Raw genomic sequence first — 12701 nt, forward strand, 5'->3', positions numbered from 1 at the left:
GCTTGAGCAATGGGTGGATGGCAACAACTGAGATAGGATTAGGTTTAGAATGAGGGTAATGAGTTTGCTTCTGGAATATTGAATCTGAGGTGCCTAAGAACTATCTAAGAGGATATGATTACAAAACAGGAAAAATACTAATCTGCAACTGTGGAAGTGAGGCCACCAATATATTTGGGAGTTATAGTATATAGGTAGTTGCTAAAGACATGGGAGTGAAGGAACTCACTCCATGAAAAATATGTAGAAGAGGACTGGATGGACCCTAAGGGGTCCTAAGCAATCAAAATGTGGTCTATTTTGCATCAGAGTCACCTGGGGTGCTTGTTAAAAACAGGTTCCTCCTTGTGGATGTATTTAATGCCATGGAATTATACACTTTAAAATAGTTAAAATGGTAAATTTTGTTACATACATTTTACCACGATAAAAAAAAATGCAACAAACAAATAAACAAACCCAAACAAACAACAAACCCTCCCACAAATCTAATCAAGCCAAACCAAACCAACCCCTAAGCCCCATTCTTAACCTGAATCACTGTTTCTGGAGATGAATCCAGGACTCTCCAGGTAACGTGTTCAATTAAAATTTGAACTAACTGCTTAAAGAGTACAGAAAAACTAAGATAGGAAGAGAATAAAGGGAGAAGTGTATGGCGAAGAAACCAAGGGAGAGCAGTTCAAAGAAGGGATCAATAGTGCTGAATAGTCCCATGACCCAGGAGGAAGACTGAACAAGAGGCCTCAGAATTTGGCACTCAGAAGGTCATTGATGAATGGGAAATAGACTGTGGAGTCTATTCTTTCAAGGGCTTTGCTCACATTTGGTGGTGAAGAGATGGAGAGACTGAATAAACTTGAAGAGAGATCGGATACAGGAAAAGTTGGTGGTTTTAGAGAGAGAATTGAGCACGTTGGCAGGTGGACAGGAAGGAGTTAATGAAGCCAAGGAGACATCAAAGGGATCCTCAATAAAGCAGTTTGGGAGAAGTAGTAGAGGTTGGGATCAGGAACTCAGGCAGAGGTTATCTGGGTAAAAGTTCATTGGGTAAGTTCAGAAGTGAAAAGGTGGAAAGATGAAGGGGTTTAAGACTGAAGGCAACTGTCCCTGGATGGCTCAGTTAAGAGTCTTACGCTCAGGTCATGATCTCACTGTTTGTGAGTTCAACCCCACATCAGGATCTCTGCTGTCAGCTTGGAGCTTGCTTGGATCCTCTGTCTCCCTCTCTGCCCCTCCCAAGTTCACGCTGTCAAATAAACCAGTAATAATAAAACAAAAATTAAAAAAAAAAAAAAAAAAGAGAGCAAGAAAAGACTTCCTGATACAGCAAACAAGAACGGTGCTGGTTGGTGGTTAGGTAATCTGCTTAGACTAGTGGTACAGGGATATAGAGTCAAGAACCTGCAGAAGGGTAAAAGTCCACAAGAGTCACTAGGATGAAAGTGATCAGGAGCAGGAATATAAAAAGATTGAAAAGTAGTACTGGAGTCTGAGATTGGAAATGACACCAACCACATAATTATCCTGCACAAAATAGAAAAACCGGTTTTCCTAAATGAAGGTTTTGGTTCCACTCTCCTATAGTTTGGGGAATGTACTAGCTTTTGCTCTCTATGCATAGAGTTCAAATTCCCTAGCAGGAACTTTTACTACCTTCTCTACCAATAGGTCCAAAGTTTAATTGGTGGTTCAGACACTCTTATTCCCCAGCCTTCCTTCTATAACTTCAGAAAATAATAGGATCTTAAGGACTTTGAAGCTCATCAATCCAGTCGCCCTTCTTAGCTAGGTATAGCTAAGAAGCTTTTGTTTTCCTATCTTCTCTCCACCAAATCCTTCTCCATCTCCCACTTTCCCTTGGACTCAACTCATGGGTGTCAAAACCTGATGTATATCAGTGACGCCTATCCCACAGCATTTATGCTATAGTCATTCAATTGTAGACTGCATTTTATGCCTGTTTCCCTGCACATATTCCCACTGCCGTAATGCTGTGTACCCCCCACCCCCATGTTGGTGTGCTTTGGCAGAGGACTCTGACAAAAAAAAAAGTCCTAAATTAACTTACTCTCTGGTATGTTTTCTGTTCTGAGCTTGGGTGAGGTTCTTTTTCTTGAGCTGAAAACTCCCTGGATAGAGTGGTTAAAAGCAGAAGTTTCCTACCTACCCCAGAGTCACAGGGCATTCTCAATCATACTCAAGTCACTTTTATTATATATAATTATACAGTCCCACTTCATTCATTGTATTTGTACCAGCTGGATATTGGGTCATAATTTAAATCTTTTAAACATCTTATAAATGCTAGCCAGCGCATTTTGGCTAGTATCTGTTACATGCTGTGCTGAGCCTGGGCATGTTGGATACATGACCTGCTCTGGAAAGATAAGATGTTTTTCATACTAATTCTCTCCTTTAGCCAAGCCAGTGACTCTTCATTCCAGATTGTATTGTGAGGTGATGCCTGAAGGCAGGATAAGGAAGTCCAGCAAAAGCCTGAAGAAGCCAGGTCAGATTCAAGTTGCCCATGGAACAGATACATTCTAAGGCTAGCCTGGGCTAAGTCTCTAACCACTAGAAGCAGCCCCCTCCATATCCTAGAACCAAGATCACTTTTTCTATGCCATCTCAATCCGGAGAGCCCAGCTCCTTGCTCCACAGATACAGTCTCTTCTTCCAGAATCAACTCAAACAGTGGGGAATAGATACTGATTCTTTCAATCGCATGTCTTGGACATTTTGCCAAAAGTTTCTGCCAGGTTTTGAGGCTGCCTTACAATCACGAATTAAGGACAGTGAACTTAATTCTTTGTGTAACACTCTTTCAATATCTCTTTCCTGGCCTTCCCACCCTCCCATTTCACTGTCTCCAGGATCGTAATCTGTTCTTTTCTTTCCCTTCCTCTACCAGTGATTCAGGAATTGGATGAGTCTCTGTGGCTTGTTTTGCCCTGAAGAGCAGAAGGCTTCGGTCCCAGCTGGTGTTGCCAAAGCAGCATACTAATTCCATGCCATGGTCCTGGGTCAAGATCTGCACAATCTGATTGGCCATATCACCTCGGATGGCAAGGGAACGGAAGTGGTCAAAGTCATGGAGGCCTAGCTTCCGGAGACGCCTTGCAGCTGCCCGGTAACACTTCCAGGGCTGAGGCTCCACAAGGAGGTAGCGGCAGAGGGAGGAAAGGTGGGCTAGGAACTCCCACAGACCACGGTCCCCATGGTTCAGATGAATCCACATGGTTACTGACATGCAGAAGCCAATGTCAAAAACTGACCGTCCAAACTGGTTTAAGAAAGAGCTCAAGAGAACTTTCCGGGTTCTTTGATTCATAAAGTCCAGGGTGATAAAGGTCAGGGCATCAGGAAAAGGACATTCTTTTTCAGCTCGTTCCACCAGGACTGGATCTATGTCGCAGCAGAGTAGATGGAGTTCTCCTGAGGCATCTGAGCAGGTCTCCCCATCACGTAAGGAAAGGAAGTGTTTGTATAGAGCCACACTCAGATCCTAGAGAAATCCAAAAGAGCTTTGTCATTGCAGCTCTCAACCAGTGAATGGAAGAAAGACCTCTATCTCTTATCATCTCATTGGACTGCCACTTAGTCTTTGCTTTATAAGATATGAAGCTCCTAGACTAAGAAGGTTGCCCAAAAAGTTTTCCACAGAGCAGGTTCTCAGTGCCCTCCACGGGTCTCAGGCAATAATGTGTCATCTCTATACTTCCCTGACATTGATGGTAGGTTGGGCTGTATGGTTGAAAGTTACAGCCAAATGGATGCAGCAAAGGAGCTGAGAGCAGTCTTGTCCAGCTTGAGTAATATGCTGGTAAACTCACTTTTTTCAGGTATCTCAGACCTCAGGGAGAAAGAAAGGATTCCAAGGGCATAGCCAGCATTCCTTACCAGGAAGGTGAGGAACCAGAACAAGCACCCTCTTATAAACATCTGCTTCTCAGACTTGTGATTGGGAAAAGTCTGGATTCCAAAAGTCCTTGCTTAGCCTTCATTCTACAGCCTCAATTTTACTGTCTGCCTTATGCTTCACCACCCCCTTTTGAGATTTATTCTACTTCTGCATCTATCACTTCCCAAAGTCACTGCTGACTTCCTTCTAGCCAAGTCTAATGATCTGTGATTTTCACCACCTCAGCACTTTGACTCCTAAACAAGTCACTATCTCCTTTGTCTAACGTTGACTTCCATAACCATTACAACTAGTTCAAATTTGTGTTGCTCTAATCCATTTTTCAAGGCATTTTTCTATGCACCACCTGTTTTGCTCTGTGCAACAATGCTGTAAGGAAAATACTTATGCTCTTTGTACAGGTGAAGAAAGTGTGGCTGGAAACAACCCAGATGTCCAACAATAGTAGCATGGATGAAGAAATGTGATATATTCATTAAGATGGAATACTAAATAGCAGTTAAAAATGAAGGAATTCAGCTCAGTGCATCAACATGGATGACTCTTACAAATATACAATGTTCAGCAAAAAAGCAAGACACACGCAAAAAATACATGGCAAGCTTCCATTTATATGAATTTCAAAAATGGATAAGATTACATTGTTTAGGGATACAAAAATAGTGAGCTATAAAGAAAATCAAGGAAATAAGCATAAGTCAGGCTAGTTGTTCCCTCTGGGTGGAGGGGGGTGGTTTAGGAACAGAGAAAGTTAAGAGACTTTTGGGGTTCTGACAATGTCTTATTCTTGACCTGGACAATGGTCATAAAGGTGTCTGCTTTATAATAGTTCATAAAGTGTAAATTTATGTCTCATGCACTTTTCTGTATGTGTGGCATAGTTCACAAAAAATTCTTTTAAAAAGTCATGCCGGTGTTGTAGATCAAGGACCATATTTAGAGTAGGAAGGTCCTATACTATGCTGCTTAATTTTCTCCCCATTTCTATACTTATTTCTTTGCTGACTCCCTCTTCCTGTCTGATCTTGGGTGTGCCAGTTTCACTAGCTATTTGTCACTTCATCCTTCCTCTACCACATCTCTTCACCTTCTCCAACCTCAATTCCCCAATCCCAGAATACCCTGGGAGCTTGAAAAAGAAAATATAGACTCAAGGGCTCAATCTCTCAAGATCCTGTTTCAGTAGGGCTACAGTGGGGCCTGGGAGTTTTAAAAATGTAAATAAAGCACACTGTAAATTATGGTACATGCATACAATTTTGAAGCTGCTAAAAAGAATGTCGTGACACGAGTGATCTCCAAATTATTAAGTGAAAAGCAAGGTGCCAAATAGTGTGCTATTGTTTGTAAAGGTAAAAAGAGGTGATATTTATACATACATAAATGCCTACATACACACAGGATACATACCCAAGAAATTATAAACAGCGGTTGCCAATGTGTAGGGGGGAAGGAGAATTTAGGGTCAGGAATAGAGACTTACTTTTTGTTACATGCCTGTGATTTGCAATCATAGGGTCAAAATATCTGCTCCTCTAGGATATGCTAGTAGTTACAGATAGGTGTCAAGGGTGGCATGTCGATATTTTGAATGTAATTTCACTATAATCACTCTACGCCTAAGAATACTTTGAGGTAAGAAGACGTGGCAATGCCTTCCTCCGCCAAGGAGCTGTATCCTCCCTCTCAACCCTCTCCACTGTACTCAGTCAACTCAATGCTTTTAAGTAAGTATCTACTTGGCTCCAGGATGCATCCTACACGGTATGGCACACGAATCTTAATTCCAGGCGTGATTCCGTCACCCCTGGCTCTTCTCTCCCAGTAACCCAATCCCAATCCTACGCTCCCAAAGGCGGGTGTCCGGACGCCCCCTCTCTGCAGCCAGGTCGCCAGCCACGCTGTACAGGAGGCAAGCGCCGGAAGCCCCAAAACGGTGGCCCTTCCCATCCGAGGTTTGGCCGTGAGGCGGCAAACGCACAAGCGGGGACGCAGGAATTCGGAACGGAGTTTAAACTCATTTGGGGAAAGTGGTGATGGGTGTGATGCCACGCCCAAACCACAGCCCCAGCGAACGCAGAGGAAGCCAACCGCTAGGCTCCCCGACCTCCGACCCCGCCCCCGTCACTCACCCCAGAGTTACACCCTACGTCGAGCCCCAGGATCGGCCTCGATTCGGGACTCTGAGGGAAAAGCCGGCGAAGCAGCTCCGGGGGCAAGAGGCGGAGCCGCTGTTCTGGAGGATGGAAGCGGGAATACTGAGGGAAATTTCCAAACGGGGCGGCCCCGGGTTCCAGAATTCGCGGTTCCTCTTCCGCCGCGGCCTCTTCAACGCCCCCGGTGGCCTGTTTCGTGGACGCCGCCATTTGTCAGCCTGGCTTCTGGGTCCCGGCGGAACCGGAAGTCGGATCCCGGCGCGGGGAGGGGACGGGACGCCAGCGCGCGTGCGTTAAGTGGCAAAGAAGGGTGGGTCTGAAGGCTGACGTTCCCTCTGGGAGCGCGGACAGCCGGTGCTTGTGTTACTTTGTTGCACCCTCACCACCACCTGGGGGGTGGTTAGTTCCATTATCCGGTTTTGTAGGCGAGGAAACAAACGCAGAGAGGTTCCGTGCCTTGCCCAAGCCGATACAGTTTCAACTTGAGCTATACCCAGAACAAGGAGTTTGTGGGGATGTTGGAAATCAATTTTGGTCCAGCTTCCTTTCTTTCCATATGCATTGAGACTCAGGAAGTGGAAATTACCCAGAGTCACACAAGGAATCTGTGATACAGGAACTTGCACCCGGTTCATCCCATGGCTCCAGGAAAGGGTTGCCAGGAGCTGTGGGGCACTTGAAATGTCAGAAGACCCAGAGAGTCCTGACTGCCAGGTGGGACAGGTGGATAGGGGCAACTGATTTGTGAGCTCTTGGAGAGGCAAGGACCATGGCTTATGAGCCTGCACTGAAGAGTGCTTATTGGGTGCCAGACCCTCTCTAAGACCTCTGCATATATTAATTCTATATTAATTCTTTAAAAAAAATTTTAATGTTTATTTATTTTTGAGAGAAAGACAGAGTGCAAGCAGGGGAGGGGCAGAGAGAAAGAGGGAGACACAGAATCTGAAGCAGGCTCCAGGCCCTGAGCGGTCAGCACAGAGCCCAAAGTGGGGCTCAAACTCGTGAACTGCGAAATCATGACCTGAGGCAAAGTCGGACATTCAACCGACTGAGCCACCCAGACACCCCTCTATATTAATCCTTTTAATCCTCACATCAATCCTGTGAGGCAAAGACCATAATTATCCGTTTTTTATATATGAGGACATTGGGGTACAACGAATTTGTAATTTGCCCAAGGTCATGCAGTTAGAAATGATGGTACCAGGATTTGAACCCAGGCAGTTGGGCTCCAGAGGATGTGCTTGCAGCCTTGGATCCCCTTTTGCCTACCGTAATACCAGGCCCAAAGATGCTCAGTAAATATTTGTTGAATGAAAACTCAATATCAACAGATCGTGCTGGGAAAACTGGATATTCATATTTAAAATAATGAAAGCGGACCATTAACTTACGCAAAAATTATCTCAAAATGGATTCAGAACTTACATGTAAGACCTAAAACTGTGTGACAGCTAGAAAAAAAAATAGAGGAAACACTGATCTTGGCAATGATGTCATAGCTATGACACCAAAAGCACAGACAACAAAAGAAAAAATAGACAAGTGGGACTACATCAAACTAAGAAATTTATCTACAGTAATGAAAACCATTGATAGACTAAAAAGGCAACTTACAGAATGGGAGAAAATATTTGCAAACCATATATAGTATCTGATAAGGATTAATTTCCAAAATATATAAGGAACTTCTATAACTTAATAGCAAAAGAACTAGTAACATAACTAAAAAATGGGCAATGGACTTAAATAGACATTTCTCCAAAGGAAGGCATATAAACGGCCAAAAGGTATATAAACAGATGCTCAATGTAACTAATCATCAAGGAAATGCAAATGAAAACCACAATATCACCTCATACATGTTAGGATGGCTGTTATGGAAGAACACAAACAAAAGACAACAAGTGTTGGCAAGGATGTGGAGAAAGTGGAACACTCGTACGCTGTTGGTGAGAATGTTATATGGTGCAGCCTCCATGGAAATTCTACAAAAAATTAAAACTAGAACTACTATATGACCCAGCAATCCTATATGTGGGTATTTATCCAAAATCAAGATCTTGAAGGCAGAGTAGCGCTCCCATGTTCGTTGTGATACTATTCGCAAGAGTCAAGATGTGGCAGCCACTTAAATTTGTTTAATATTTTTTTTATTTTTGAGAGAGAGAGGGAGACAGGATCCGAAGCAGACTCTGTGCTGACAGCAGAAAGCCCGATGTAGGTCACGAACTCACAAACTGTAAGATCATGACCTGAGCCGAAGTTGGACAATTAACCGACTGAGCCACCCAGGCGCCCCAAGATGCGGGAACAACTTAGATGTCCACTGAACAGATGAATAGATAAAATAAATGTGATATTACATACAGGGGAATACTACTCATCTTATGAAAGAAGGAAATCCCGCCATATGTGACCACGTGGACAAATCTTGCAGACATTTTGCTAAGTGAAATAAGCCAGTCATGGAAAGACAAATACCGCATGATTCCACTTATGTAAGATATCTGAAGTAGTCAAATTCATAGAAGCAAAGAATATAACGGTAGTTGCTAGGGACTGGGGGGAAAGGGATAGGAAGAGCTGTTAATCAATGGCTATAAAATTTTAGTTATGCAAAATCCATTAAGAGGGTAGATCTCATATTAAGTGTACTTACCACATGAAATAAAATTTAGGAAAACAAAACCAAACTAAATAGAGGCTGCAAGTCAATGACTAAAGCCAAGTTTGCTTTGGGAAAATTAGAATGGAAGAAAGAAAGGAACTGAACTGAAACAAAGTGAAATGGAGGTAGACAAAATATGGGCTGAGCCAGAGATGGGGGGAAAAAAAAGAGCTGGTAAGGAGAGAAACTGAAGGGTCAGCCCAGATAGCAGTTTCCAGTTAGAAGCCAAGATGGCCCAGAATACCCAACAGGTTCAGCCAGGGGTCAGCAGAGTTGTATTGACCTCTCCCCACCTGACCAGCCATTTTAAAGGGCCTCTTACTACATGAGGCCTGCGGTTTGGAGATAATGCTATCAGAGGTTAAAATGAGCCTTGTCTCTTTCCCTCCCAGTTTTTACTTCACACTTTCATCTCTGCCTGATCTGATCTATTTCGGGACATACGTTAATGACCAAAAGTCACAGTGGAACTGAGTAAACCACAGTACTCTGAACAGCTTCCAGAAAAGGGTGGGGGTGGAACAGCAGCACTGGTACCATTTCTCTCCGCAGTATTTGATAGATTTTGGTGAGCCAGACTTACCTCTTTCTGTCACTAGATGGTGCTAGCAAACACTTGATACCCTTCATTTTCAAGCAGCTGGAAATCACCTTGCTTTTGTAAACACCTTTTTGTTTGCATATTTAAACACAGCATAGGGGCTCCTGGGTGGCTCACGTGGTTGAGCATCTGACTCTTGATTTCGCCTCAGGTCATGATCCCAGGGGTCGCTGGACTGAGCCCTGTGTTGGGCTGCAAGCTGGGTGTGGAACCTGCTTGGGATTCTCTGTCTCTCCCCCTCTACCCCCTCCCCTATTCATGCTATAAATCAATCAATCAATCAATCAATCAATCTTAAAAAGACACACACAGTATGTATTTTTGGCAGTATTTAAGTGTTTAATTTCATTAATGACATTGGTATGTTTTTGAGTTTTTGAAACACTCTTCGCCGGCAAAAAAAATAGGGGCCAGGACTAGATGGTGAATGGCATGCCCCTCCTAATTCTGGGATCCTTGAGAAGCAAGATAGGGGTGGGTCTGGTAATGTTACTGGGGACCTAAAATATCTCAGAGATGAGCCCATAAAGAGGCATTTTAGTTTGACTTACTGGTGACTTTTTGACCCTGTGCCCATTTGTCATATTTGAATGACCCAGATGACCCGACAATACTCAGCTCCTGGGTTTGGGGCCTTTTCACCAGCCTGAACACCTCAAATAGCTATAGCGATACCTAAGAGCATGTGCTACACTGCAGTTGGCCAGGTTTTGTGGATCCCAATGCATACACAATTGTGGGAGTGGGGATGCTTTAAAGAAAAAAAATTATAAATACAAAGACAGATGTAAAAGTGAATATTTATTTACAATGAGAAATCACACCAAATTACACATTTTTAAAAGCTCTGGAATTTTAGTTCCTACGTGAAAGAAACTTGTTTAAGGTTTTCTCCCAGTTTGATAACAAACATTTACATGACATTGCCAATAACAAATTGTGAATTGGAAAGAGATTTTTTTTAAATTTTTAAGTGTTTATTTATATTTGAGAGAGACAGACAGACAGAGACAGAGACAGACTGCAAGAGGGAGAGGGGCAGAGAGAGAGGGAGACAGAAGCAGGCTCCAGACTCCGAGCTGTCAGCACAGAGCCCCACATGGAGCTCAAACGGTGAGATTATGACCTGAGCCAAAGTCGGAAGCTTACCCGATTGAGCCACCCAGGCGCCCCCGAAACAGACTTTTCTAAATGATCAAACAATAAGGCAAATTTGATCTGTGATGCTAAAAAAAAAAGACTGAATTATGTTTCTTGTCCTCTCTAAAAAATGGTATTATTAAATCCTTGCCATATGAAGAAGCAACCAAAACATATGCACCCAAAAATGTAAGAAAAAAGTAATATTCAATCGTGGCTGGCATTTAATTCATCAAATTATTATGGGAGTTTTTTTTGTGATATTTGTGGTGTTTGTCAGCTTTAAAAATTTTTCCTGTACAGGGACTAATCTTAGATATACTCTTCAAATTGACTACATTTACTAGCTGATTTGCCTTTGAAAACCTCATTATAATTGGTGTATTATGAGTTTTTCCTTTTCTGCATTGATATTAGTCATTTGTGTCATCAAAAATATGTAAAGCTAGGAATTCTGAGAAATTGTATTTTGAACAGTTCCCATCAAAAAAGAAAAGAATGTATGGTACACTTAATGATATACTGTGTTATTGAGGATATTGCCAACAGGACAAAACTTGTTTTGACTGGATGTCAACATGGACAGAATCCTCTGCTTATATTTTGCACAGCTGACAATCGGAAGAATTTTCTTCAGACTAGCTTCTGGCTTTATACATCTTCTAAGCTTTATTTTCCTCTACTCCTGTACACTTCTGGTGCCGGGTGCTAAATGTAGGACACGTTTAGATATTGATTTGAACTCTGGCCTTGCATCCACAGGTCATAACATCATGTGAGTCAGCACATGGGTGGATAAGAGACTTCTGGAACTCTTCCTTCATCTGGGCAGCAGGTAAAAATTCAACAACAAATGACCTTGTAAACATATTTCTAGGGCCTTAGCTATGTTCTACATGTGGAGGAGGACCCTAAAACCTGAGCTTCATTAGCTCCGTGGAAAATTAATCTCTGCTCTGCACGGAACATGTACCCAAGAAAATCTAAAACGAAGAGGTATATATACAGAATTGGAAATATCCCAGGAAGGGACAGTTGACATGTATAATGATTTCTACAGCTTCCCAAGGAACCTTGTGCCGCTGATATCTTGGCCCATGGTCTAGCCCATCCTACCCTCCCATTCTTTCCCTCTCAAATCATGCCCTAGAGGCTCTGCTCAGTCCCTGCTGTTCCACCTCACTCACTGCCTCCATTTGGGGGTCATAGGGCCTCAGAGCTGAGAGTTAAGTAGGAATCTGTGTATATTTTTAAATATTGAATCTATTTCCTTACAGAAACAATACCCCAGCAAGGGACTCTTGCCTGGACTTTCGGAACACACTGCATCTGTAAATGGAGAACTTATCCTTTTTTTTTTTTTTTTTTTTTTAATGTTTATTTATTTTTGAGAGAGAGAGAGAGTAGGGGAGGGGTAGAGAAAGAGGGAGACAGGGGATTCGAAGTGGGCTCCACGCTGACAGCAGAGAGCACGGTGTGGGGCTCGAACTCACGTACTGTGAGATCATGACCTGAGCTGAGTTGGACACTCAGCCAACTGAGTCACCCAGGCATCCCTGGAGAACTTACTCTTTATTATAGTTGAGAAATTCTATAATTAGTCCTTGCAGAATTTTAAACCACTTGAAAATTATAACCATGCAATTTATAAATGGAATGTTATAGCTGAAAGGCAACAAAGAGAACTCCTATTCTGAACCCTTCATTTTCAGATAAGGAAACAGAGATCCAGGTGGTAAAGGCAGTTTCTCCAAAGGTGGAGCCAAATTAGTCAGGGCACGCTAAATACAATAATAAAAAGCCCCCAAATCTCAGTGCCGTACCATAATAAGTTTATTTCTTCCTCGTTGTCACAGTCCATTGTGGGTCAGTGGGCAATGAGGGAAGGGCTCTCTGCTTCTCAGAGACTTCATGGACCCATCTAGAAGGTCCACCTTTCCCTGGGGCTTCAGAGTCCTCCAGTGAGTCCTCCATATCTGGCAGCTGAGGAGAGACACTGGACAATCTCAAGGGATAATTTAGGAGCCAGATCCAGAAGAGGTATTCTTTACTCCCACATACATTCTATTGGCCAGAACTCAGGTCCATGGCCCACATGGATGCAAGAGAGATGCAGAATATAGCAATGTGCCCAAGAAAAAGAAAAGAAAACGTGAATTTGGGATAAAACCAACTGATCTCTGTCCAGGAAGAATGAGTGAGGAG

At 42.9% G+C, this 12701-nt stretch overlaps 1 protein-coding gene across 1 annotated transcript; it reads right to left on the minus strand.

Moving 5' to 3' along the window:
- Window positions 1-1178: 1178 nt before the first annotated feature.
- On the minus strand, window positions 1179-6874 carry BCDIN3D (BCDIN3 domain containing RNA methyltransferase). The gene is made up of 2 exons (XM_042946462.1): window positions 6058-6874; window positions 1179-3508 (listed from the first exon to the last, which is right to left on the minus strand). Exons 1-2 carry the CDS (start codon window positions 6289-6291, stop codon window positions 2864-2866), a joined length of 879 nt encoding a protein of 292 aa, XP_042802396.1. The 5' UTR covers window positions 6292-6874; the 3' UTR covers window positions 1179-2863.
- Window positions 6875-12701: the final 5827 nt, after the last annotated feature.

Source organism: Panthera leo, chromosome B4 (assembly GCF_018350215.1).
Source record: "Panthera leo isolate Ple1 chromosome B4, P.leo_Ple1_pat1.1, whole genome shotgun sequence".
Classification (NCBI taxonomy): Eukaryota; Metazoa; Chordata; class Mammalia; order Carnivora; family Felidae; genus Panthera; species Panthera leo.

Bases quoted from the DNA above. Each gene is read 5' to 3' on its own strand.
- BCDIN3D (XM_042946462.1), bottom strand. From the start codon at position 6,291: ATGGCGGCGTCCACGAAACAGGCCACCGGGGGCGTTGAAGAGGCCGCG. The intron at 3,509-6,057 runs GTGAGTGACGGG...GGATTTCTCTAG, and splicing joins ACGTAGGGTGTAACTCTGGG to GATCTGAGTGTGGCTCTATA.